The sequence below is a fragment of the Salvelinus alpinus genome, chromosome 5, assembly GCF_045679555.1.
Source record: "Salvelinus alpinus chromosome 5, SLU_Salpinus.1, whole genome shotgun sequence".
Taxonomy (NCBI): Eukaryota; Metazoa; Chordata; class Actinopteri; order Salmoniformes; family Salmonidae; genus Salvelinus; species Salvelinus alpinus.
The window spans coordinates 60,062,310-60,088,598 of NC_092090.1; the positions used below are offsets into that span (position 1 = coordinate 60,062,310).

At 40.7% G+C, this 26,289-nt stretch overlaps 1 protein-coding gene and 1 pseudogene across 1 annotated transcript; one reads left to right on the forward strand and one right to left on the reverse strand.

The window, feature by feature from the left end:
* Positions 1 to 489: 489 nt before the first annotated feature.
* On the reverse strand, positions 490 to 10,101 carry LOC139576402 (uncharacterized; annotated as a pseudogene).
* LOC139576401 (volume-regulated anion channel subunit LRRC8A) lies at positions 10,067 to 22,599 on the forward strand. Its single transcript, XM_071402506.1, has 9 exons — positions 10,067 to 10,246; positions 11,030 to 11,155; positions 15,964 to 16,108; positions 16,268 to 17,431; positions 17,692 to 17,985; positions 18,168 to 18,392; positions 18,679 to 18,969; positions 19,307 to 19,809; positions 21,988 to 22,599. Exons 3-8 carry the CDS (start codon positions 15,971 to 15,973, stop codon positions 19,580 to 19,582), a joined length of 2,388 nt encoding a protein of 795 aa, XP_071258607.1. The 5' UTR covers positions 10,067 to 10,246; positions 11,030 to 11,155; positions 15,964 to 15,970; the 3' UTR covers positions 19,583 to 19,809; positions 21,988 to 22,599.
* The last annotated feature ends 3,690 nt before the right edge of the window (positions 22,600 to 26,289 follow it).

Consider the following 26,289-nt stretch of genomic DNA (forward strand, 5'->3'; position numbering starts at 1 on the left):
AAGAGATTCTCTGATACTTTTTAGTCAGTAGTTCTGAAAGTAGCACTCACAATCCAAAAGTGGTCCCACATCATTGCTCTCTCTCTCTCTCCCTCCCTCTCTGATGTGTCCACTGAGCCATTGGGCCCACCCTGCAACCTCATTGCTAGCTGTCACTCAAATGCGAGGGGCTGAAGCTCATTGGCTAAAATTCTAATTGCTAGGGGCTGGCCCACGTGGGGAGAAATATAGGGAAAAAGGCACGGCACAGCTTTAAGAAAACAGTCGCTTCCCAAAGTGGGAGGTTTAAAAATACTTTCTTAGTCACCAAGTACCGGAGCATGTCTTTTACTACACCAGCTTAACCCTCCAATGTTGTTACTGTATTCTTTACGGACACATCTATTGCGCAGGAGATAGTTGAGTTAAAAGCTTTTCATATAAATAAATATAACATACTCAATAATTGACTTTTGAATTGATCCATCACACAAAAATGATGGCAACGTGTAACCTATTAATATTTGACATTTATTATTATACCTGAAACTTTAAATACTGTACATAATAAATAAATACTAATTGTATTATTATAAGTATTGAAGACATTCAAAACAGCTTTAAAAAGACCCAAGACGTATCAAAACAAAGTCAACAAAGTTTACATTAGCTCTGAAAGTTTTTCCTTCACCTTGTCTTCAATGCTCGCAAAGTATTTCATTTGTGCGAGAAGTGCTTTGGCAGCTTGAAGCTCTCCTGTTGAAAAGAAAAATACTGTATGTGGAGCAAAAAGAAAGTTGAACCATGTGACTCACAAGCACATCTGAAAGCATCTGAATTAACACCATAAGACTGAAGTGAGTAGGAGGGAGAGAAACCTAACACTTTAGTGGCTGAGGGCAACATACCTTTGTGCAGCGATGCATCTATTTGTTCAGTCAAGTCTTTCAATTTCTCTGCAAGTAAATGGGGAGAAAACAGTTGAAATACATTTTGCATTGAAATGCATTATGGTACAATTTCCAAAAATCACATCCGTGAGCTTATCAAAGCCATTACTGGAAAAAATAAACAATACACTTATTAATTTAGTTGAACTCACTTCCTGCAGATTCAAATCAACATATTCATGAAGTGAAATTAGTAGACTGAGTAAAATGATTATTTTAACCCACACCTTTCATAGAGGCACCTATCTTGTCCGTTTCTTCTTTGCTCTGTGCCTCATCCAGTGCTTCGTTATCTCCATCAACTCCATAAGAAACATAGGATTGGCCCCATTATCCGTCCCCTCCTCTATGTGCATGATCTTCAGCTCCAGCTGAAATAGAAGCAGGAAGTCACTTACAATGACTGATTATGACATGGAAGGGAAGACAACATTCCACCGGTTGTCACAGATAGCAGGCAGTCACATAAAAAGACAGGATTCAAACTGTTTATTTTCCGACATTGAAGGGAACAACACTCCACGACTGTCTGGGATGCTACAAAAACAACCAATTAAAAGTCTAGACGAACTGATGGAGGCTTTGTGCTGCTGATTGCTATTTAGGGGGTCAAGGCTGGGTAAATGTAAAATACGTTGTGACAAATATTGCTGTTAAAATGGTTAGGCTACATATATACTATTTGATTAAATTGGTTTTAGAAAAGGGACTTAAGTGAAATGGTGCAAACATTCATTCAAAATGGGTCTATTTTAGGGCTCTCCAACCCTGTTCCTGGAGAGCTACCGTTCTGCAGGTTTTCCATCCAACCCCAGTTATTAGAATCAGGTGCGCTAGATTAGGAGGGTTGGAGAGTAAATAGACAGTAGCTCTCCAGGAATAGGGTTGGAGAGCCCAGGGGACTCATTTATTAACCTTGCATATGCACAAATGTGTGCATAAACCACGCGTGGGATCATTTCCATGCAAAGTGCACATATGAACGTTTGCTTGACAGTGTGCGTAAATTTATGCACAGCCATGAGCATGCGTAAGCACAGTGCCAAGTGGTAGAATAATCTGAAATAGCCGAATCCACTAATTTGAAGGGGTGTCCACACACTTTTGTATGTAGGTAGATAGATAAAGTCGGAAGTTTACACCTTAGCCAAATACAATTAAAATCAGTTTTTCACAATTCCTGACATTTAATCGTAGTAAAAATTCCCTGTCTTAGGTCAGTTAGGATCACCACTTTATTTTAAGAATGTGAAATGTCAGAATAATGGTAGAGAGAATGATTTATTTCAGCTTTTATTTCTTTCATCACATTCCCAGTGAGTCAGAAGTTTACATACACTCAATTAGTATTTGGTAGCATTGCCTTTAAATTGTTTGTTTAACTTGGGTCAAACATTTCAGGTAGCCTTCCACAAGCTTCCCACAATAAGTTGGGTGAATTTTGGCCCATTCCTCCTGACAGAGCTGGAATTCCAGCTCCTGACAGAGCTGGAATTTTGGCCCATTCCTCCTGACTGAGCTCGTCATCAAGCTCGAGACCCTGGGTCTCGACCCCGCCCTGTGCAACTGGGTCCTGGACTTCCTGACGGGCCGCCCCCAGGTGGTGAGGGTAGGTAACAACATCTCCACCCCGCTGATCCTCAACACTGGGGCCCCACAAGGGTGCGTTCTGAGCCCTCTCCTGTACTCCCTGTTCACCCACGACTGCGTGGCCATGCACGCCTCCAACTCAATCATCAAGTTTGCGGATGACACTACAGTGGTAGGCTTGATTACCAACAACGACGAGACGGCCTACAGGGAGGAGGTGAGGGCCCTCGGAGTGTGGTGTCAGGAAAATAACCTCACACTCAACGTCAACAAAACAAAGGAGATGATTGTGGACTTCAGGAAACAGCAGAGGGAGCACCCCCCTATCCACATCGACGGGTCAGTAGTGGAGAAGGTGGAAAGTTAAGTTCCTCGGTGTACACATCACGGACAAACTGAATTAGTCCACCCACACAGACAGCGTTGTGAAAAAGGCCTCAGGAGGCTGAAGAAATTCGGCTTGTCACCAAAAGCACTCACAAACTTCTACAGATGCACAATCGAGAGCATCCTGTCGGGCTGTATCACCGCCTGGTACGGCAACTGCTCCGCCCACAACCGTAAGGCTCTCCAGAGGGTAATGAGGTCTGCAGAACGCATCACCGGGGGCAAACTACCTGCCCTCCAGGACACCTACACCACCCGATGTCACAGGAAGGCCATAAAGATCATCAAGGACAACAACCACCCAAGCCACTGCCTGTTCACCCCGCTATCATCCAGAAGGCGAGGTCAGTACAGGTGCATCAAAGCAGGGACCGAGAGACTGAAAAACAGCTTCTATCTCAAGGCCATCAGACTGTTAAACAGCCACCACTAACATTTAGCGGCCGCTGCCAACATACTGACTCAACTCCAGCCACTTTAATAATGGGAATTGATGGAAATTATGTAAAACTGTACCACTAGCCACTTTAAACAATGCCACTTAATATAATGTTTACATACCCTACATTACTCATCTCATATGTATATACTGTACTCTATACCATCTACTGCATCTTGCCTATGCCGTTCTGTACCATCACTCATTCATATATCTTTATGTACATATTCTTTATCCCTTTACACTTGTGTGTATAAGGTAGTAGTTGTGGAATTGTTAGGTTAGATTACTTATTGGTTATTACTGCATTGTCGGAACTAGAAGCACAAGCATTTCGCTACACTCGCATTAACATCTGCTAACCATGTGTATGTGACAAATAAAAACTTGATTTGATTTGATTTTAACTGAGTCTGGTTGTTAGGCCTCCTTGCTCATACATGCTTTTTCAGTTCTGCCCACAATATATTCTATAGGATTGAGGTCAGGGCTTTGTGATGGCCACTCCAATACCTTGACATTGTTGTCCTTAAGCCATTTTGCCACAACTGTGGGAGTATGCTTGGGGTCATTGTCCATTTGGAAGACCCATTTGCGACCAAGTTTTAACTTCCTGACTGATGTCTTGAGATGTTGCTTCAATATATCCACATAATTTTCCCTCCTCATGATGCCATCTATTTTGTGAAGTGCACCAGTCCTTCCTGCAGCAAAGCACCCCCATGCTTCACGGTTGGGATGGTGTTCTTCGGCTTGCAAGCTTCCCCCTTTTTCCTCTAAACATAACGATGGTCATTATGGCCAAACAGTTTCATCAGACCAGAGGACATTTCTCCAAGAAGTACGATCTTTGTCCCCATGTGCAGTTGCAAAGCGTAGTCTGGCTTTTTTATGGCGGTTTTGGAGCAGTGGCTTCTTCCTTGCTGAGCGGCCTTTCAGGTTATGTCGATTAGAGGTCGACCGATTAATCTGAATGGCCGATTAATTCGGGCCGATTTCAAGTTTTCATAAGAATCGGAAATCTGTATTTTTGGACACCGATTTGGCAGATTTTTTTTTTTTTACACATTTATTTAACTAGGCAAGTCAGTTAAGAACACATTCTTATTTTCAATGACGGCCTAGGAACGGTGGGTTAACTGCCTTGTTCAGGGGCAGAACGACAGATTTTTACCTTGTCAGCTCGGGGATTCAACTTAGTGTATGTAAACTTTTAACCCACTGGATTTGTGATACAGTGAATTATAAGTGAAATAATCTGTCTGTAAACAATTGATGAAAAAATGACTTGTGTCATGCACAAAGTAGATGTCCTAACCGACTTGCCAAAACTAGTTTGTTAACAAGAAATTTGTGGAGTGGTTGAAAAACGAGTATTAATGACTCCAACCTAAGTGTATGTGAACTTCTGACTTCAACTGTATGAATTGCACCCCCCACTCTTTAACATGTCTCCTCCCCTTCATCTACACTGTTTTAAGTGGATTTAACAAGTGACATCAATAAGGGATAATAGCCCTCACCTGGATTCACCTGGTCAGTCTATGTCATGGAACGAGCAGGTGTTCATAATGTTTTGTACACTCAGTTTATATTCTTTTATCAGATCAAATTTTAATCATCACATTCTTCATTAACAACAGGTGCAGAATACAGTGAAATGCTTACAATAATGCAGAGAGAGAGAGAAAATAGAGATATTTGAAAAGTAATAACATGTAATAATAAAAGTTATAAATACACGAGTAATGCTAACTTGGCTAATATATACACGGGGTACCAGTACTGAGCCATTGTGCAAGGGTACGAGGTAATTGAGGTAGATATGTACATATAACTAGAAATAAAGTGACTAGGCAACAGGATAGATAATAAACAGAAGCAGCAGCTTATGTGAAGAGTCAAAACATTTTAGTGCGAAAGGTTCAATGCAGATAGTCCGGGAAGCTATTTAGTTAAATAGTTAACCAAATAGCTACCCGGACTAACTATTTAGCAGTCTTAGGGCTTGGGGGTAGAAGCTGTTCTGGGTTCTGTTGTTTCCAGACTTGGTGCATCGGTACTTCTTGCCGTGCGGTAACAGAGAGAACAGTCTATGACTTGGGCAGCTGGAGTATTTGAAATTTTTTAGGGCCTTCCTCTGACACTGCCTGGTATAGAAGTCCTGGATGGCAGGGAGCTCATTCCTAGTGATGTACTGCACCATACGCACTCCTCTCTATCATGCCTTGCGGTCGGGTGCCAAGCAGTTGCCGTACCAAGCGGTGATGCAGCCAGTCAAGATGCTCTCAATTGTGCAGCTGTATAACTTTTTGAGGATCTGAGGGCCCATGGCAAATCTTTTCAGCCTCACTACAGTCCCGTCAGTGTGAATAGGGGCGTGCTTGGCCCTCCGTTTCCTGTAGTACACAATCAGCTCCTTTTCTTTCTGACGTTGAGGGAGAAGTTGTTGTCCTGGCACCACATTGCCAGGTCTCTGACCACCTCCCTATAGGCTGTCTCATCGTTATCGGTGATCAGGCCTACCACCGTCATGTCGTCACGAAACTTAACGATGGTGTTGGAGTCGTGCACGGCCATTCAGTTGTGGGTGAACATGGAGTACAGGAGGGAACTAAGCACAAACACCTGAGGGGCCCCTGTGTTGAGGATCAGCGTGGCAGATGTGTTGTTATTCAATCATTTCATCCAAACTGCTAGCACGCATCAACGAGCGTCTGCGTAGCCAGGCACTAAAATACACCTTGGTTTTAGGTGATTGAAAGATGAACGAGGGCCACACTCCAGTCCATCTGGTGGTGGTAATGCACTTTAGAGCTAGCTAAATGTCCATGAATGTTTCATGTGTGTTTCGAGCTGTCCCCAAATTAATATAGCTGGTTCTGGTTTTTTAACCTGCATGTCATGAACGCATCTGGTGTGGCTAGACAAAATCAACACGCAGAAGCACGGAGCCGGTTTGGTCAGCATGTAAGCGTGAGAACACAACAGTTCACCTGACAAGACTGAATCCAAACATTACACTGTTGAATTTATGTGCATTTTACATTGACTGTACTTTTCACAACATTTGTTGAAAAAGAAAGCTGAAAAATACTCTGGATACATTCAGTAACATAATAATAATACAACATGTGGGGTAGGTGCAACATAAGACCAAACAATTACAAGGGTTTGGAGTAAGAGGACTAACTGTTGTCTCCAAGGCCACACACCTCTCCAAAGTGTGCACAGTTCCAAAGCAATTTCAATGCACTTTGATGACTCAAGAGAAGAGCCTTCAGCTATTAGTTGCCTTTGTTTAGCTCTCCTAGCTGTGCAATTAAGGAACTAAAGCAAGGACATGTTTTGAACACAGCCCTGCATCCCCACCATCACACAATTACTGTTGTTGTTTACGCAAGTCAAAAACGGTCCATTATAAATTGTAATCTGGGTCAGTTGGACATCATTTGGAAGCGTATTCTATTGCCAACATGACAAGCTAAGTTATAAAATAAAATCTTACAGTGTTAGGCTTTCACAAGGCACTTCAGAGAAACAGATGGTAATTTTGGTGTGCATAGAATAAAGTTTTTCCGCAGCTAATTTTCTTCATAATACGACAAACAGGCCAATTCTGTTCAGGACAACCCAAGGTTTGACCCCATGTCATCATTGAACCTGTACATCAAACATAGCTATAATAAATTTTGATAACGTAAATAGCATGAGTTTAATCATATGGAAATGTTAAGTGCATATTTGGACTGGTGTGTGGTTTTCTTGTATGACATCAAAGCGGTATTTATTATAATCCTCGACATCTCATGTTTCAGAACATATCGAGTCCTCTTGATTTACACCATCTCCCTCACTCAGACAACAAAACATTTGCAAAAGTATCCCGATTAGCAGGAGGAATGGGAGCATCTTCCTTTTGAGGGTGGTCCTCACATGTGGGTCGTTCCATTTGAATTTGATTACTTTATGATCGCACCCCTTTTGATTTGAATGAAACCTATACATATTTGCCCATGGTAGAAGTGGTCAGAATGTGACTTTTTGGACCTGAATGCCAAAACATTCAGGAGATAGAGGTGCTCAACGTTGCATTCTCCACAATACTGTGAGACAAGTCTTCATCACTGGAAAATATTTACTGCTATTGTTAGCAGAGATGTTGAGGAGTGAGCTGAGGTAGCGGGGGGACTTGCCTATGAGGGACTTGTAAATAAAGGGCCAGTTGACCAGGGTGTTAATGTCACAGTGATGAGTGTTGAAGGGGGCACTGGTAACGAAGCGGATGCACAGCAAATTCTCCAGTGTTAAATTTATATTGAGTGTTAAATTTAAACCAAATCAAAAGTAGTGGGTCTGATTGAAAAGTGCTGGGGCAAATGCTAGCTCGCCACACGCTTGCTGGCGACCCTGCTGTGCTGATCTTTGTAACGTGGATAGATGGAAATTGACACACAATTCTACAAATGAAGAAACATATCGTACATGTACGATCTACTATCTCAAGTTAGCATCTCGAAATGTTGATTTCTGTATATCGAAATATCAACTATTATCTCCAAACATCAAGACAGTATTGAATAAAAAAAAATATATATAAAGAATAGTGGTGGAAATGGGCTTCCACACTATATTGTATAATATTATATGATATTTAGATTCGATTATTTCTCCGTTACTGGATCTAAAATTGGTTTCAGTGTCTGAAATGAAAACCCTTGCCTAACTTGTTCAAAACATTTATCTACTCAAAATCATGGCCTTTATGAAAGTCCTATTGGAAACCTATATAACCCTAGTACTTGCCTCAAAACTCAAAAAATTACCAAAACCCCAACCCAAGTACTCCCAGCCTTACTTCTGGAAACTGACAAGACCTCAGCCCTCTATTCATTCCATAGTTTTCTGGCTGAAGTTGTCAGGGTGTAGAGACCGCTGGAGCAGGTATGTTTTCTGCAGCCTTTGGGTATCCATTGCAAAGGTCTTGTCACTGAAGAAGCAATGGCAGGACAGGTTAAGCATCCATTGTACTACCTTTGGGTTTATTTAGGTTGTGTCGAATTAAATGCCATGTTTTTCAACTGACCTTGACAACATGTGAATGCAATGAGTGTGAGCAAATTAAAGGGATAGGAATAGGCAACCTGGTGTCAGAGCACTTCGTATTATGTACTTAAATCTGAGATGCTCCATTTAGTACGATACGTTACATTTTGTACCTTCGTACCTTCAGGCTCTGATCAGGCCCTACACCCAAACAAGGGCACTGCGTTCATCCACCTCTGGCCTGCTCGCCTCCCTACCTCTGAGGAAGTACAGTTCACGCTCAGCCCAGTCAAAACTGTTCGCTGCCCTGGCACCCCAATGGTGGAACAAACTCCCTCACGACGCCAGGTCAGCGGAGTCAATCACCACCTTTCGGAGACACCTGAAACCCCACCTCTTTAAGGAATACCTAGGATAGGATAAAGTAATCCTTCTAACCCCCCCTCCCCCTTAAAAGAGTTAGATGCACTATTGTAAAGTGGTTGTTCCACTGGATATCATAAGGTGAATGCACCAATTTGTAAGTCGCTCTGGATAAGAGCGTCTGCTAAATGACTTAAATGTAAATGTAAATGTATGGTATGTATTCATTTGTGGATGTCCTTCATCCAATTTTTCGTATGATATGTTACGAATTACAATTCAAATGATAGGTTACGAATTTGAAAAATGTACAATATGTTACGAATACATATTTTTTTTAAACAACAATCATTTGCAAAACGTATGATATGTTACGAATTCCAACTTTTGTGGCTAACGTTAGCTAGGTGGCTAATGCTAACGTTAGCTAGTTGGATAACATTAGCTACTTTAGGTTAGGGTTCAGGTTAGGAGTTAGGTTAAAGGATTATGGTTAGGGTTAGCTAAAGGGGTTAAAGTTAGGGGAAGGGTTAGCTAATATTCTAAGTAGTTGCAAAGTAGCTAAAAAGTAGTTGAAAAATTGCTAATTAGATAAAATGCTAAAGTTGTCTGTGATGAGATTCGAAAACACGCAACCTTTGTTTGCTAGACATTGGCGTTATACACCCACCCATCCACCCTCCTTTCATTTTAGATTAAGTAACCTTCTTTTTTATGTAACTATACCAAACATAACATATCATACTAATGTGAGTGTCCCGGATTTAAATTGACTAAATTACGTCTAGTCTATGAGACCAGGCTGGGATAGGTTGTGTGTGTATGTGTGCACAAACATAGTTTATGCTTTAGAAATGAGATATGATCACTCACCAATCCATAATCTGGAAGAAGGATGCTCCCTCATCTGGAGGCTGGACAAAATTACAATTTAAACAGAAGAAGGCTGGAGTTTGTTCAACAGACTGTCTACAGTTCCAACAGTTTAGCTTTACAGACGCTGTGCAGAAAGTAATTTCCAGTGAATTGACATGTTTCACCTTACTTTCATTCTGTGATCTGAAATCTATGCCGTTTTGTGCCTAGTGTCCTTACTGCTAGTGAAGGTGATCGAGTTGTTGCATAGTTTTGCATAAAAAGAGGAGGCCTTAGATACGCATTGTCTGTTCACCAATAATGTAGGTGGATGCTGAAGAGCCTGTGATGTGCACATAATCCGCAAATTGTTCAGTGACAGCATTGTTAGCAGCTAAAAACATGGATTAGCTCGCTGGTTATGATCATCTAAAAACATACCCATTGAGCATTTCCTGGAGAAGCATATGTTTATTCTTCTATGGTGTGACAAGCGACAAAAAGCGTACTATTGCCACCTATTGGAAACTGGTATAGCTGCAGTGCTCTGTTAAAGACAACAGATCAACAGAAGACAAGCTAGCCACATACCAAAATGTATTTCTGCAAGCAGCTAGCCTGTGGGGAGCCAAACTGAGTAAGTTTTCTAATAACTAGACTCTAGTTAGCTAAAACGATATTCAACACAGGCCTTAATTCTCTGGATTTGTTTGTACTTATGCCGGTCGATTGAACGTTCGCGTGCTGGCTATGTTAGCTAGCTAACAAACATGCTGACAAATGTCAGCTAGAAAGCGAAGTTAGCCAACTATATAGCTATCTAACCATCTTAGCTATTTTAGTTGCAGTAGTAAACTAATGTGATAACATCAAACAATGGCTAATTACCAGTCGACTATAGCTAGCTAGCAGTTGAACTTCAATCGTCTGCGCACCATAGACCCCACAGATAGAACAATGCGAGACCGGTTTTATCTGGCATGACTTGGCCAGCGAGCATGGTGATGTTAGCTAAGCTAGCTTTGCCATTAATTTAATGACAAGACAAAGGATAGCTATCTATTCACCGTAGAAATTGCATTTGTCGTTAGAATTTTTATTAGACTATATATAATATTACTTGTATAATTTTGTCCGATTTTGCAAACTTCATCTCACATCATCAGACTGCTGAATAAACTCCTGTTAGCTATGTCAACCTTATGGTGTCACCCTTCAAGTGCTTAACATGTTTTCTTAAGGAATGGGATGTTAGACTTATGTAAGCTTAAGCTATTCGTGTTATACACAAATATAATATTTGAAAGTCTGTTTGTCTGATAGGTATTAACTTACATACGGTAACTAACCCCAGTGCTACCAGACATCAGGAAAGAGTTGCTTGCTAGTCCTAATTATTCTCTTTTTCTTTTGTTTTCAGATCAGCCAACCACCCATTCCTAATAAGATAAAAGAAACCTGGGCTCATGAGGATTGCTGGGCACACACCGAGTGGGATATCCACCAAGCACTGGAGTACAGATAACACTGCACTACCACCACTGTGGTAAGAGCATCAGATGTCTTGATACCTGCACAATTCACATAAATCAGGCTAATCTCACAGAGATGTTGTCTAGACATATTTATTTACTCAGTTTTCTATTGTCTCTACAGTACTCTTATCAGAATGTTTGTGTACTTTGTAGAATAGGAATAGGAAGTTGAGTCATACATTTGGATACAGTGCCTCGCCGAGTGCTGATTTAATTGTGGTAATAATGGCCCTGTAGAAAGAAGTCTTACCACTAAATGCTTTTTATCAGCACTCTAATGGGATGTCTGGTCTCATAATAGGGTGAATTGGGCTGAATTGTGGTGACATTGTGTGTGGGAGTAGACTTATATCGGAGGTCTGACTGAGCTGAATTAGGCTGTGGTGGGGCCAGGCAGGCGACAGACTTCTCATCTCCACAGGAAGTCTGTTCTGTCTGTCTTCCTTGCTGAACAGATGAGGGGCCGGGATGGTACCCTACATTCTCAGGAATTTGTTCTTTAGGTAACGTTCCAAAAACTTTGCAAATAACAGAGTTGGCAATAAAGAAAGCACATGTGGATTCTTCAATCCTACCGCATTGTATGTACTTTATTCTTTATTGGCATACTTGCAGCAGTGTTTTTGGAACTGGTTCTAAACAACTAAATAACATGTTCCTGAAAATATAACCTAGTCTAATGACCATCCTGAGAGGAGAAGGGCCATTAGGTGAGGGCCGGGGCACAGCCAATGTTCCTCCCAGCAGGGAGACATCCAAGGGTAGGAGACACGGGGTACAGTGTTAGAGGAGGAGGCAGCGCTGGCTGTCTCCAGCCCCTAAGGTAAACAGGATCTTGTCCTGAAGGTTGCTGGAGTGCTCCTCAAGGCCACTGGAGACAATGTCCTGGGTATTATTATCGGAAACGACTAAGAATAGAGAGAAAAGTGGTTGTCGTGCTTTTGGTTTGTGTTTGGACCAGACGAGCCAAAACGGAAGATTCCGCTATAGAAGTGTTACGGTTGTAAAGATAATGTTCTGGAAGGGAGTGGCACGCGAGTGATGGGGGGGGGGGGGGACATGGTAATTTGATTTGATTTTGCGGGTTAAATGTCTGAGGTTTTTCAGCCTGTCTGTTATAGAACTTTTCAAGAATTTGAGTTATAGGCCTAGCCCTAAATAGAATTTTCACAAATGGAGACATAATGTTCTACTGTATTTTATTCCAGATTTTGTTAGTCTTATTTATTTTAAAATATGTGATACTGGGCATATAGGATAGACTACCTAGACTACAAAATAAATGTACTCATACGTGTTATTCGATCATTTCAACCAAACTGCTCGCACGCGTCAACAGGCGTCTCCATAGCCAGGCGCTAAAATAGAACTTGGTGCTATTTGAGATGCCATCTACTCATTGGTTTTCACGAGCATACTAACCCACGTGGGTGATTGGAATATCAATGAGGAGAGACTAATCAAAGAAAACGAACTAACTAGGTTTCTCAAATAGGGTCACCTAAAAAGGATCCACCTAAAAGGGACCTAATGTGTTTCAGGTAAAATAACAACTCAATGTTTATCTCCCAGGACAAATTAGCTAGCTAAATGTCCATGAATGTTTCATGTGTGTTTTGACCTCTCCCCAAATTGATATAGTTGGTTTTGGTATTTTAACCTCTGTGTCATTCATGCGTCTGGTGGGGAAAGACAAAATTAACATGCGCACGATGGCACACACGGGGCCCGTTTGATCAAGGTGTCAGTGTTTCTGTCTTTATAATTGAAGTGATTTACAAGGTGGACCACACACTTAAATGACTAATCTAACCGCTTATGAATTAGATTACTGCTAAACTGACTTTGGTCTTCTGAGACAACGTGTGTGTTTGCCGAGGTAATAAAAATGCTGTCCAATACCTGCCCTATGGGAGTTAGATTAATTGGACCTGCTTGACATTGGTAAAATCAATAGCAAAGCAAACTCCAGTGTAAAGCATCAGAGATTCAGGTGTTAGACCATGCACGTGATTGTCAGTCTTTTTTCATTTCATTGCTACACCTTTCAAATTAATCATTTGGTATTTTCTGATGGATGACCTATCATGATGCCATTGATTTATGTTGCTACCAGTACAGGCTATGTAGTACACATCACATTCATTCAACGTAGAATGCTTATCTTTTCTCTTTTTTTATAATGCCAGAGGCAAGATATTGTAGACTTCATTGATTTGAGTGTTAAATGGCTTAAAGAATGTAGCCTGTTATTAATTGCAGTAGCTAATCTGTGTTGCATATTCCATACCATTTTTTTATGGCATAATAGGGTCTTTCCATATTTTTGTTATTGTATTTCAAATTGGAGGTGGAGCCCACCATTATAAATGGCAAGTATTTCAGAAAATGTCTTGCTATTCTGTAATTTGATAATAAGAAAAGTTGAACAGATCATGAAACGTGCTGTGTTTCAAAATGCATACTTGTGTTCTATTTAGAACGTTAGGCGAGTACGGACGTCAACTGTCATTTTTCAAGTGCGATTCCAAACGTAAGTACGTGAAAAGGCAAGTATGTACAAAGTTTACCGGAAGTTCCATAAGCGTACTTGGGAGGTCTGAAAACAAAGCACGCATGGGAGCATACTTTTTCGTTCCCTTCGCGGGGAGGCTATCCCATTACACCTTACGGCGCAGCAAACATTTTTTAAACTTCTTAATTAATGGCGGACTAAAGTCCCGCTTGGGAGATCAATTTCAAGAGGATTAAGAAATAATTTTGTAAAATATAAGTCTTATGTTTTTATTCAACAAATTGTTAAAATGTTCACATTACTTTCTTATGAGTCACTGGTGTTTATCAGCCTGATAGCCACGATAGTTAGCTCGTCGGACGTCATAGGTAGCTAGCAGGCGATCTTGTCCTGCTAATCAGCTGTTTTAGAGATTAGCAACTAAACTAACTAATCGTGAAGTCGGCAGTATGTCAATTGTGAAGATCCAGACAGTTTTTTTTTTTTTATCCTGAATTGGTATACTTGCTAGCCAGCTAATGACAAATTCAAATTGTTTTTTGTCCATTTGTTTTCAAGGACAGATAGCAACTGATGCGTTAATTTTACTCCATGGCATTGGCTTGGCAGGACAAAAGTCATGCCCGATGGTTTGGATGTAAGACATTTTAACAACTGATTAAAAACTTGGGAAATGCAGCTAGATGTGTTCTGTTCAATCTAGGCTTGCTAGCCAGCCAGCCAAGTAATTTTTGCTTTCTTTCATGATTGTTCAATACATGCATGTAGTGTCTGTTAACCTAACCTTAGTTAACTTAATTCTTGTTACTTTCCCCTCCCCTCTTGTGTTGCATCATTTGCATATTAAGAAAATGGGTTGAATTATCAACTAAAAGTAAATCGGTGACCACCTGATCAAGCCTATGAATATTCAAAACTTTACAAAACCATTGCACATTTGTAAAGGTAGTTGTTTCTCAGCATCTTGAACCAGGGGTGTGACCATGAGTCCAAACTAAAACGAGAGATTCTATTGGACAAATTCAGGTAGGTTCCGCCCCGTTTTGTTCCGTTTAAGAAACGTTAAGAATCGCCAGAACGAATTCACCCCAGCACAAAAATTTGAGCAGTGAGGTTATGTTTCTGCTCTGTTTACCTCAGGTTGAAGCACATCCCACCCTAACACCTAGACACATGTAAAGAACTTGGAAACCTGCCGTCCACCAGGACAATCACCCTATCCCAGGAGTTTAGTCAGGAGTTTATTTAGCAGTGTGCAACATCACTACAGTAGATCCATACATGTTATTTTCTATCATGTAACTTATGAAGCTCATTCTAAAATACAATGAGTTCTCTTCTAGGGGAACTTCACTGTGTGGAAGTTTTTATTCCTGCCCTGCACAAACACCTTGTTCAACTATTCGTGGTCTACAATTTACAGGAAAATAAATAAAAGCGACCATATTTATTCAAAATGACAAGTGTTGATGTCTCCCCACAGTTCTGGTTTTGAGGCTCGGCATCTGGGGGCTGCAGTTAATCTGTCTAATTCCCTACAAGGAGAGAGACAGGCATTCATAATATTACAATGGTGTAATTATTTAATGTAATTCCTGCTTGATATGCATGCATATAATTAAAGTGGACATTGTCCTTTAATACGCCAGTGTTTGTTTTCTATCCAATGCATTTAGCTTACACTAGGATGAAGTGGCCTTCTAATCTAGTTGTATTGTATCATATCGCTTATCATTTGGTTATCAATGTATAAAGTGAATGTAAAACCAAGCTATCTTGAACATCGTATGCATGGGTGTTAGTTGTATGAATTTAGCACTGAAAGCCTGCTCATTAGAAATGTAATGTTAGATTCGCAGTGAAACACAAATTGCCAGAATATTGATCAGTCTTAAACTGTAAGCAAAATAGTTTATTTAGCTTTTATTTTGTTTTGCTTCAAGCTTACCTGTCATACGTCCACAACGATGTAGCAGCAGACCAAGTAATGTGCGAGAGGAGGACCCCACATAAAATATTGATTCTGGTCGGTGTCGGCTTAATTCACTAACACGTACTGAGGAGAATGATTCTGTGTAAACAAATGTAGCTAGCTGGCTGCGTGGTGATGCGGTTTCCTGTTTAGGTCAGTCACACCGAAATCCGTTTCAAGTTTAACCGATTTTAAGCACTGTGCGTTCTCCATTCTAGACAGTATGCTCTCTCAGGTGTCCTTGGAAGTTCACCCTTGAAAGAACTGGTGAACGCAGGTGCGCATTTTGAAACATGGCCATACTGTATGTCATACTACTCTCCTCTTCCCAGGTAAACCATGATCCCCATCACTGAGCTGCGTTACTTTGTAGACTGTCAGCCTGCTTACCGTATCCTGAAGCCATGGTGGGACGTCTTCACCGACTACATCTCTATCGTCATGCTCATGATCGCCGTGTTCGGGGGCACGCTGCAGGTCCGTGAGCGGATATTCCCTTTTTTCAATGTACTTATCTTTATTTTTGTCCAGCTCCTGTTACATTTCAAATTAATCTTGATTTGTTATATGCACAGGAATTAAATGCTTATTTTGCTATTTTCGATGTATCTAAAATCCTCTCGTTTCATTCTGCAGGTCACTCAGGACAAAATGATCTGCCTCCCCTGCAAGTGGGTGGTCAACCAGACCTGCAGGAGGTATTTCAATGCCACCCTGTCAGGCCCGCTGATGTTGGAGCCCAAAGGGATCCAATACAACCTGGACCGCCACCAGTACAACTACGTAGACGCCGTCTGCTACGAGAACCGCCTGCACTGGTTCGCCAAGTACTTCCCCTACCTGGTGCTACTGCACACGCTCATCTTCCTGGCTTGCAGTAACTTCTGGTTCAAGTTCCCCCGGACTAGCTCCAAACTGGAGCACTTTGTGTCGATTCTCCTGAAGTGTTTTGACTCTCCCTGGACCACCAGGGCTCTGTCTGAGACGGTGGTGGAGGAGAGCGACCCCAAGCCGATGAAGATGAATGGCTCAATGGATAAGAAAGTGTCGTGTATCAGCGAGGATGTGGAGGCTAGCGTCCCCATGCTCCAAAGGACAAAGTCTCGCCTGGAGCAGGGTATTGTGGATCGCACAGAGACCGGCGTCCTGGATAAGAAAGAAGGTGAACAGGCAAAGGCCTTGTTCGAAAAAGTGAAGAAGTTCCGCATACACGTGGAAGAGGGAGACATTGTGTACAGGCTCTACATCCGACAGACTATTATCAAAGTCATTAAGTTCATTTTCATTATCTGCTATACAGGGTATTATGTGCACAATATTCAGTTCAGCGTGGACTGTAGTGTGGATATAGAGAACCTCACAGGGTACAGCATGTATCGTTGTGCTCATCCTCTGGCCACGCTGTTTAAGATCCTAGCTTGTGTCTACATCAGCTTAGTGGGGGTTTACGGATTAATTTGCATGTATACCCTCTGTTGGATGCTGCGGCGCTCGCTGAAGAAATACTCCTTTGAGTCGATACGAGAGGAGAGCAGTTACAGCGACATACCGGACGTAAAGAACGATTTTGCTTTCATGCTGCACATGATCGACCAGTACGATCCGCTGTACTCCAAACGCTTTGCCGTCTTCCTGTCTGAAGTGAGCGAGAACAAGCTGCGGCAGCTCAACCTGAACAATGAGTGGACTCTGGACAAACTGAGGCAGAGGATCACCAAGAACTCCCAGGAGAAGCTGGAGCTGCACCTGTTCATGCTGAGCGGCATCCCAGACACCGTGTTTGATCTGATCGAGCTGGAGGTAGTTTGTGTAGAATTACCAGTGTTCCTTGTTGGCTGTGCCTTGTTTTTGTGTCTTTCTTTTCAATGTCCACACTGTAGCAACTTTCTGATTTGTTGTACAGTTTAGGAAAGCACTCGCACATATGAGTCAGCTTGTTGCAGGTGTGTGGGAATAATTAGGTGATAGAAACAGAAACTCGCACATTGCTCTTGCCTGTGTGTGTCACTTCAGTTTATTGGGCTTTCGGCACAAATGTATTATTATTGATGATGTTCTAGGTGCTGAAGCTGGAGCTCATCCCAGACATCACCATCCCTCCAATCATCGCCCAGCTGGTCAACCTGAAGGAGATGTGGCTATACCACACCCCGGCTAAGATCGAGGCTCCGGCCCTGGCCTTCCTCAGGGAGAACCTCAAGTCCCTCCACATCAAGTTCACAGACATCAAGGAGATCCCTCTGTGGATCTATAGTTTGAAGAACCTGAGCGAGCTGCACCTGACGGGGAACCTGAGCGCAGAGAACAATCGATATATTGTTATTGATGGGCTACGGGAGCTGAAGAGGCTCAAGGTAAAATTCACTTTTACAGACTAGCACACTTATCGATGGTCCTTATCAGTGAGGCATTTTTGTAGCACCTACTATTGTTATTTTAACTGCCTTGTATTTTTTTCACTCTACGTACATAGAGCTTTGAGTTTTCTCTAACACTATAAAAATGCTATATACATTTAAATGCATTTATTATTAAGGTCCTCCGGCTGAAGAGCAACTTGACCAAGCTACCTCAGGTGGTGACGGATGTGGGTGTGCACCTCCAGAAGCTCTCAGTTAACAACGAGGGCACCAAGCTGATGGTTCTCAACAGCCTGAAGAAGATGGTGAACCTGACTGAACTGGAGCTGATACGCTGTGATCTGGAACGCATCCCACACTCCATCTTCAGCCTGCACAACCTGCAGGAGATTGACCTCAAGGTAAGTTTGTCATTGCTGTTTGTTACGATCAGTTTACTTTGATGTGTTCTCGCAAATATTATGTGATTTTCTTGTTTTTAATTCATCTTGCTGGTTTTATTATGTAAAATGACTTTGGTTTCTCGGGCACATTAATTATAGTCCTGGACTAAAAACCATGCTCAATGGAGATTCTCATTTGGAATCTTTTTGTTGTCCAGGGCTAAGCTTAATTTGTGTCTTGGAAACTGGCACTGGGTGTTTTGAAAAGTATGAATAAAATGTATTATTATTGTCATCATTGAAGGACAACAATCTGAAGACTATCGAGGAGATCATCAGCTTCCAGCACCTGCACCGTCTGGTTTGCCTTAAACTCTGGTACAACCAGATTGCCTACATTCCCATCCAGATCGGCACCCTCAACAACATGGAGAGGCTCTATCTGAACAGGAACAAGATCGATAACATCCCCAGTCAGCTTTTCTATTGTCGTAAGCTACGCTTCCTGGACCTGAGCCATAACAACCTCACCTACATCCCAGCAGACGTGGGGTACCTGCAGAACCTCCAGTACCTGGCAGTCACAGCCAACAGAGTTAGTGCTTTTGTTTTCAGCTTTGGTTTGTTGTACTAGACATTTCTGATGGGTTATAAATACAATTTATTCTGGATTCATTATTTATGAGGAATGTGTTGTCTGTACTGTAGTTGTGTTTACTTATCTGAGAACTGTGAATCAAATCGCATTAACACAGTGATTTGTGTTTCATTTATTTGATTGGGTTTTCTTAGTCTGTTATAACTAGGTTTAACTCCAGATGTTTTGTCTGATTTAATTACAGTTTTACACATTGCAGTGTTTGTGTCACATATCCACCTGATATTATCTCTCTATCTGACTTTTCCCTTTTTTCTACCTCTACCGCGTTTAGATCGAGACCCTGCCCAATGAGCTGTTCCAGTGTAAGAAGCTCCGTACTCTGAACCTGGGGAATAACTGCCTGACGTCTCTGCCGTCGCGCTTCGGGGAGCTGACGGGGCTGACCCAGCTGGAGCTGAGGGGGAACAGGCTGGAATGTCTGCCCGTAGAGCTGGGAGAGTGCAAGCAGCTGAAGAGGACGGGCCTGGTGGTGGAGGAGGACCTCTTCAACACCCTGCCCACCGAGGTGAAGGAGCAGCTGTGGAAGGTGGACAAGGAGACGGCCTGAACAGATAGGGGTTGGAGGTGGATGTTAACTCTGTTGAAACGGACACAGCCAGGGCCCCTGGAGGACTACACAGACCCAGACAGCACGCTAACCGAGCAGGACCTGCTCACTTTGACTGTACTCTACTGCAGGGCTGCTTTTCAAGGGAATCTATGCTAATGTCCCACCGTCATGCTACTTTTTTCCTGCAGGAACAGTTGTGAAATGCAGTTTCAAAAGAGACATTGGTAAGGAATAGTGTTAAGTTTTACAAGATGTGTGTGCATTGAATGAGATCAGATGTGTTGCATATGAGATTGCAAAATGCAATATTCCTGTAAGAGAAAGGACTTACATAATTAGCCAGCAGATGCATTTTTTGGTGGGCAGTGTTATTGTCATTCAGACAGGGTATATTATCCTGTCATATCGTATCGTAACCCATTTATATAACACAATGCAGTAGACTACCCTTGATCCAGATTCTCTAGGGTGCTAAGGGATGGTTAGAGATTTACGGAACGGGGACATGGAGAAAAATGGGGGGAAGGCTTCAGGGCCATGCTTTTTACATTTCAGGTGCGGGGAGGGTTTAGTATTTTTTTTTTTTTTTATCGAGTCCTGTAATTGATCAAATTATGTTTTCTCGGTTTTAGAATGAGTTGCTTACTATATAACGATGTGTGCCCGATGCCGCCCCAAAACCCTTATTCTCCTCTGGGCACCCAATTTCAAGTGACCTATAGTTTATTTGCTGTGATCCCAATCAAATGATCCATTGCTTATAGGCCTAGGCTATACGAAGTGCATGCTTGGAGAAGCACAGGGCAAAGTTATATTTGTAAGAAAATGAACTTCCTGAATGTTTTGCGCTGCTCTGATGGTGTAAATTAAACTAGACTACACTGCATTACACACTGCAATGGATATGCCAATCAAGAACCCTGCCCTGCTCTTGCTGATCAAAACCTTTTTGTGCTGTCTAACCAATGGCTGTGCTGTGCAAGGTGGCAGTACAGGAGGCGAGTCAGATTTCTTCTGAAAATAATTTTTCATTACGGCTAATTTTAGTAGGCCTAATTCATTTCGAGTCTTCATTTTAATTTAACTTTACTAACAAGAGGGCTTTGTGTTGGAGCCTATTTCTTCCTATTTAAGAAAAAGAGGTAGGCCTACCTGTTTGACAGACGAAATCATAGGATGTTATAAATAGATTTTCTCGGCCAGTTCCCCCACCAACCATGCACTCTTTAAAAACCTCTGTCAGTGAAGGGCTTGGTGTGTTAAGTGAAAACCACGGCTCGAATTGAGAGGGTATGTGAGAGTTTGCCATACCTTTTGTTAAAGAAAATGGCGAAAAGCATAGACCTACCCTTTTTTATTTTTAAGAAAATAAAACGGACCCTATTATATAAAGCAATCTATAATGGTGCTTTAGTCCGTGATGCTTTATGCTAGAAACAAGCTGTAAAATACATGGGAAAGACGAGACTCCGATGCATATGGTGATATATTTGGTTTGTCTCTATGACATTGAGGCTGAGCTACAACCATCTATAGCCGACGAGACAAAAAAATTGACTTTGCTTGGGAAGTAATCTAATATGTGTGATTCTGTCGCTATCAATTGAGCTATTAATTTTCTGTAAAATGTTTAAACTCCAACAGCTTTTAGGGAAGTATGCAAGGTCAACGCATTCCTCTGACACAGCAAAACACATGAATAAGAGGAGCCTGCTTGTCATCAGAAACGTGGATTATAACACAGCTGCAATGAGCATTACTATGGATGAAGACAATATTAACAAAATATGGTCTTATGACAAAAGTACAACAGATACATCATAGGAATGATAGCTGGCTATCGCTATGTAAACCTGGCATTGTATGTCAATCACTAACTACTACAGTGTGCAATACTACCTTTGCTCCTTCTAGCCAAAGGTTAATACAGTATGATCCCCGAAAAGGGGATTCTTTTAAATAGGCAGTACATGGACATTTTCACATTTCAGTTAATGGGAGGAGAGATGTGAATAAGAAGTCAAGAAGATTTAAAGGGATTTATTAAAAATATATATATTGCACTAGATGGAGGAAAATCATCTTATCTACAGTAAGAGGATAGTCTCGTATTACACAGTTGGACAAATACACAAAAAGCACAGTGTGTAGGCTATGTTATTGGAGGTTATTATGAAATGCAAATGTCCTCAGCAATGCTGGCGTAGACAATCAACTCTAATTTCATGGTGTATTTTCAGTGACATTATGCATGTTATAATGGAATTATGTACATATTATTGCTAGATTACATAGAAAGTGAGACAAGACTAGCAGTAAGGACCAGATTAAGCCTAGTCCAGGACTAAAAAGCATTCTCCGTCTCAATGGAAATTCTAATTTGAAAGAGGTTTTTATTCCAGGACGAGGCTGAATCTGTCTAGGAAACCGACCCTAGGTGAGTCCTGCCCATCGAGCGTGGGGTGTCTTGAAGAAACTGTCCCCTTATGTCCTGTGCAATGCCGTTTTCAATATGGAAACTGCATTCGATGCACGGGGTGTTTGTTGAAGTCTGAATCAATGTGTCATCCCATAAAAAAAAGATTTAAATGGGTTTCTATCTACTTTCACTCACTCACTAGCCTAACTCACTAAATCAATCTTATTGAAGCCACTATTTTTAGGTAGGTTTATTGAGTGGTAAATGAAATGCAAGCAATACTTTATGATATTAATTTGAAAAACTGTCACACTTAGACATTCCGTTTTTCTTCAGTGTTGATAGCTATTAGTACAGTACACCAACACCTTCTCAGGAAATTGCCATTCAATTTTATCCTTGCATCCTTCTTTTGTTGCCATTTTTTTTTGATATTCCACTCAGTATTTTGATGTTAATTTAACAGTTGTTATACCACACATTTTTATATTTCTATACTTTTTGAAATGTTGTGTTCTGGTTTTTATTAGCATTTAATATAAGAATTGCTGGTTCGAAATTGTCGAACTTTGAATAAAATATATCTGAAATCAGACATCACATGGGGCAATTCATTTCTATGTCTTCTGTTTGTTAAATCGGTATTGTTTCAGAATTTAACTATGTTAAAGGTTTCTTTTGGTTCTCACTTGAATTAAGAGTATCGAAGGAAAGTATGTTTCATGTAGTTCTGTTTTTAATCGTAATTGTCATCATTTCCAACATGTCATTTTGACACTATTGTTTTTAAATCTCATTACTTTGTTGAAGACTGACAACCCCAGTTTTACTTTTCATTCGGACACAGTGACTAGCAGTCAGTGTAGCAGCAGTATTACATTTATTATTTAAAAAAATAATTCAGCACTTTTAGACAATAACTTTGCTATTTTGTTTAAATGACATGAATGTTGTGAACTGTGTGTAATCCTAATTATCCCCTTAAGCATTATCACCATTCCCCTCCTCCTTTACTCTTTCATTGCTGTTATGAAATTATAGTATAATAAATGTAATTATGCACATACTGGTCTCATTTTACCATGTGTTTCCTGAATCAATTTGTTTTGATAAATTAAGTGAGCAAAAATCAAGAGGCTTTATATGGTTATGAAATTACTTTTTTGAAAAAGAGATTTCAGATTTTCTAATAGACGTTTGAACATTTTGTATTTTGTGTACAGAGAGAACCAAAGGTCTCAGCACATGTAAGGAACTTGACAAAAACATTATTTCATGGTGTTTCATTACTTTAACAGAACGTTTCCTTTAATTTTCCCTGGTAATGTTCTTGGAACCTTCGCCAAGTGGTTTGACATGTTTTCATATAGTTTGAGAACGTTAAGAAACGATGTACTTCTGTGAGAATTTCAGTACTTCAGAATGTTTTCTGCTGGTTTCGTTATGGTTCTATTTGAAGTCATGTTTTCAGAACATTAAGAAAACTTGATAAAACCCACAACACAGTAACATTCAGAGAACGTTCGAAGAATGTTATTTAAACACATTTGCATTCGGTTCTCAGCGTCAACACAACTAACTCTATCCTTGATCTTGTTAAGTGTGTTGGCTGCACCCACTAATTGGTCACACCTGACCTTAATGAGTGCTTGTTTCCTTTGAAATGGGGTCTGTTTGAATATACTGAAATGAACAGCTTTGCATGAGTAAAAAACAACATAGCATGCTAGCTCCATACTGGTGGCACAGTGGACTAATTCCATGGCTAGAGAGCAAAATATCATAGGTTTGGAATCTCACTGACACCAATGCCACAATAAAAAAAGGAATGTGTTTGCATATTTAATGCCTAAGCAAATTCCTTTCCATATGTCCTGTCTGTGCTTGGAGTTCAAAACAGTTAAGCTAGCAGTGTTATTAAAAGTCTTATTGTAACATTTAGTGAAGGTTTTAAGGAAGTTATAAAAAAAAAAAATAAAAAAAAAATCCAAATAACCTTTACATTTTGTTGCCAAAGATTCCCAGAACGTTATTGAATTACCTTCAAATAACCTATAATTTCCGTTCTCAGAACGTTAATAAAATCTCCCAGAAAATGTTTAGGGACCAGAGTGAAATGTTCTCAGAACCTTCCTGCAACCAAAAAAGTGTCATACCCAGAACATTCAGATTTACCGGTCAGGATAGTTATGAATTTGTTACCAAAAGCAGTAGGAAACCAAAAATGTACACTCCCACAACCAAATGTGCTAGCTGCGAGAGCTTGAGACATACGTTCTAAATGTGTATTTATATTCCTTTTTCCTCTTTGCATCATAACACCATCGGTTCAGCTCTGAACTCCAAAACAGGGTGTAGTCCAAGGTTACTGTCACAGAGCTACTGGCAGTGCCAGGCTAAATATAACATAGTAAAACAAGATATTGATTAAAAATGTTTATTTAAAAAATGTTTAGTAAATGCAGCAATGGTTCTCAGCAATATAAAAACATCTGAACACCTGTAAAAAGAAAAGGACACATGAGAGTTTGTGGTCTCGTGCCTATTCATTTGATTTAAAACTCAGACACTTTTGTAGGATTGTCAAACGTTTGCCTGCTGACAGTACTTGGCACCTCTGAACAGTGTCGGCAGTCAATCTCTTTGGTGTTCATTCAGCAAAGACCCAATAATCTATATAAACCCTTGATTGCTAATGCTATGTATTGGCCATTGAGAAGCTTTGAAGCCACCGGTCGGCCATAATGGTACACCCCAGTAGGAGCAGTCATCCATAGGAATCAAGGGTCGGAAACCGGTTCAGGGAACAGAACCGAAAACTGGAAAATAACTCAATTATTTGAGGAGCTGAAAATGAAAGTGATCTATACTGTTCTGGAACAGAACCATTATTTTAAAAGCATGGAAACCGGTTAATAACGTTTTTTTACATTCCAGAATTTTTTTCCAGTCCCACAAAAATCACCAAAAAGCACCTATGCAAAGCCCTCACTCTGTCACTCAGAAACGTATTCCAGCATCTCCCTGCCAGCTAGAAATCTTTGCCTATGGGTGTGCGTGTGTGTAGGCTAACTGCCCCTCCCATCTGAAGCATAGGTTACTGTAGCCTACTGATGATGTTACAAGCATAATTCAGAAATTAGGGAGAGATGTTTAATTAGAGAATAATGGATTGACTTTTTCAATGCTAGTTAAGGATACTATAGTTATCACGTTTCACATTGGATTTATTAACTACAAAAAGGTAAGACGTGTTTTTAATTCTAGTGCTCCTCTGCACACACAAGCTTGTTAGCTGTCTTGCTAAAGTTTGCTCTGGTCCAGCGTTAAACCAACTCGGAAGTTCAAAGATTCTGCAATCTAGAATAGGTAGGTTCGTTACTACTGTGTCAGTACCAATGATTTATATATACACTAGGTCTCTGTTAAGGGGTGTTATGTTGAAGCCACTGTGCCTCCATCTTGGCACTCCCACACCATTGTAAAAAATATACAAATGCATTTATTAAAGTCTACATTCGTTTTTGCCACATTTATTATATTACAGACACCTTTTTGCATACTTTGAAATTATATTATGTGACCTAAACATACAAATACAAAATAAAAAAATATATTATAAAATTTTCCTTAAAGTATATATTTTTTTAGATTACTACACCAATACAATAACAAAAAATATTTAAATACATGTAATTTTGTCCTTAAAACATTTTATGTAAATGCTGTAGAATTCCATTCTTTCCTATGGAGGACTGCTCCAAATGGTGAGTGCCAATATGGCCTACCGGTGGCTTCAAAGCCTCTCAATGGCCAATACATAGCATTAGCATTCCAGGGTTTATATACATCATTGGTCGGCACCCAGCAGGTACCGCTTTTGTTTTAACAAGAGAAGGAACGGCTTGCCACTGTGATACCTGTTGGCAGTGAGATTCTCTGTGCGTTTCATGCTTTAAGCTACAAACTTTTGTTTGCGGCTCCGCTAGATACCCAGCTAGCACATTTGGTTCCTTGGAAGTTGTAGGAATGTACATGTTTGGTTTCCCGTTGGTTATGGGAATGAAGCCATACGTTTCCTGACCAGTAAAACTGCACATTTTCTTAACGTTCTGAGAACAGAAGTGAATTCTGGGAAGTACATTTTTAGGTTTCAGGGAGGTTCTGAGACAGTTTTACTATGGTTCCCTGAAAGTTTTCTCAGGAGGTTTTATTAACGTTCTGAGAACGGAAATTATAGGTCGTTTGAATTTGATTAAATTATGTTCTGAGAACGTTCTCTAAA

Coding starts and splice junctions, on each gene's coding strand:
- LOC139576401 (XM_071402506.1), top strand. CDS start 15,971: ATGATCCCCATCACTGAGCTGCGTTACTTTGTAGACTGTCAGCCTGCT. Junction 16,109..16,267: donor TGTTCGGGGGCACGCTGCAG/GTCCGTGAGCGG, acceptor TTCATTCTGCAG/GTCACTCAGGACAAAATGAT. Junction 17,432..17,691: donor TTGATCTGATCGAGCTGGAG/GTAGTTTGTGTA, acceptor ATGATGTTCTAG/GTGCTGAAGCTGGAGCTCAT.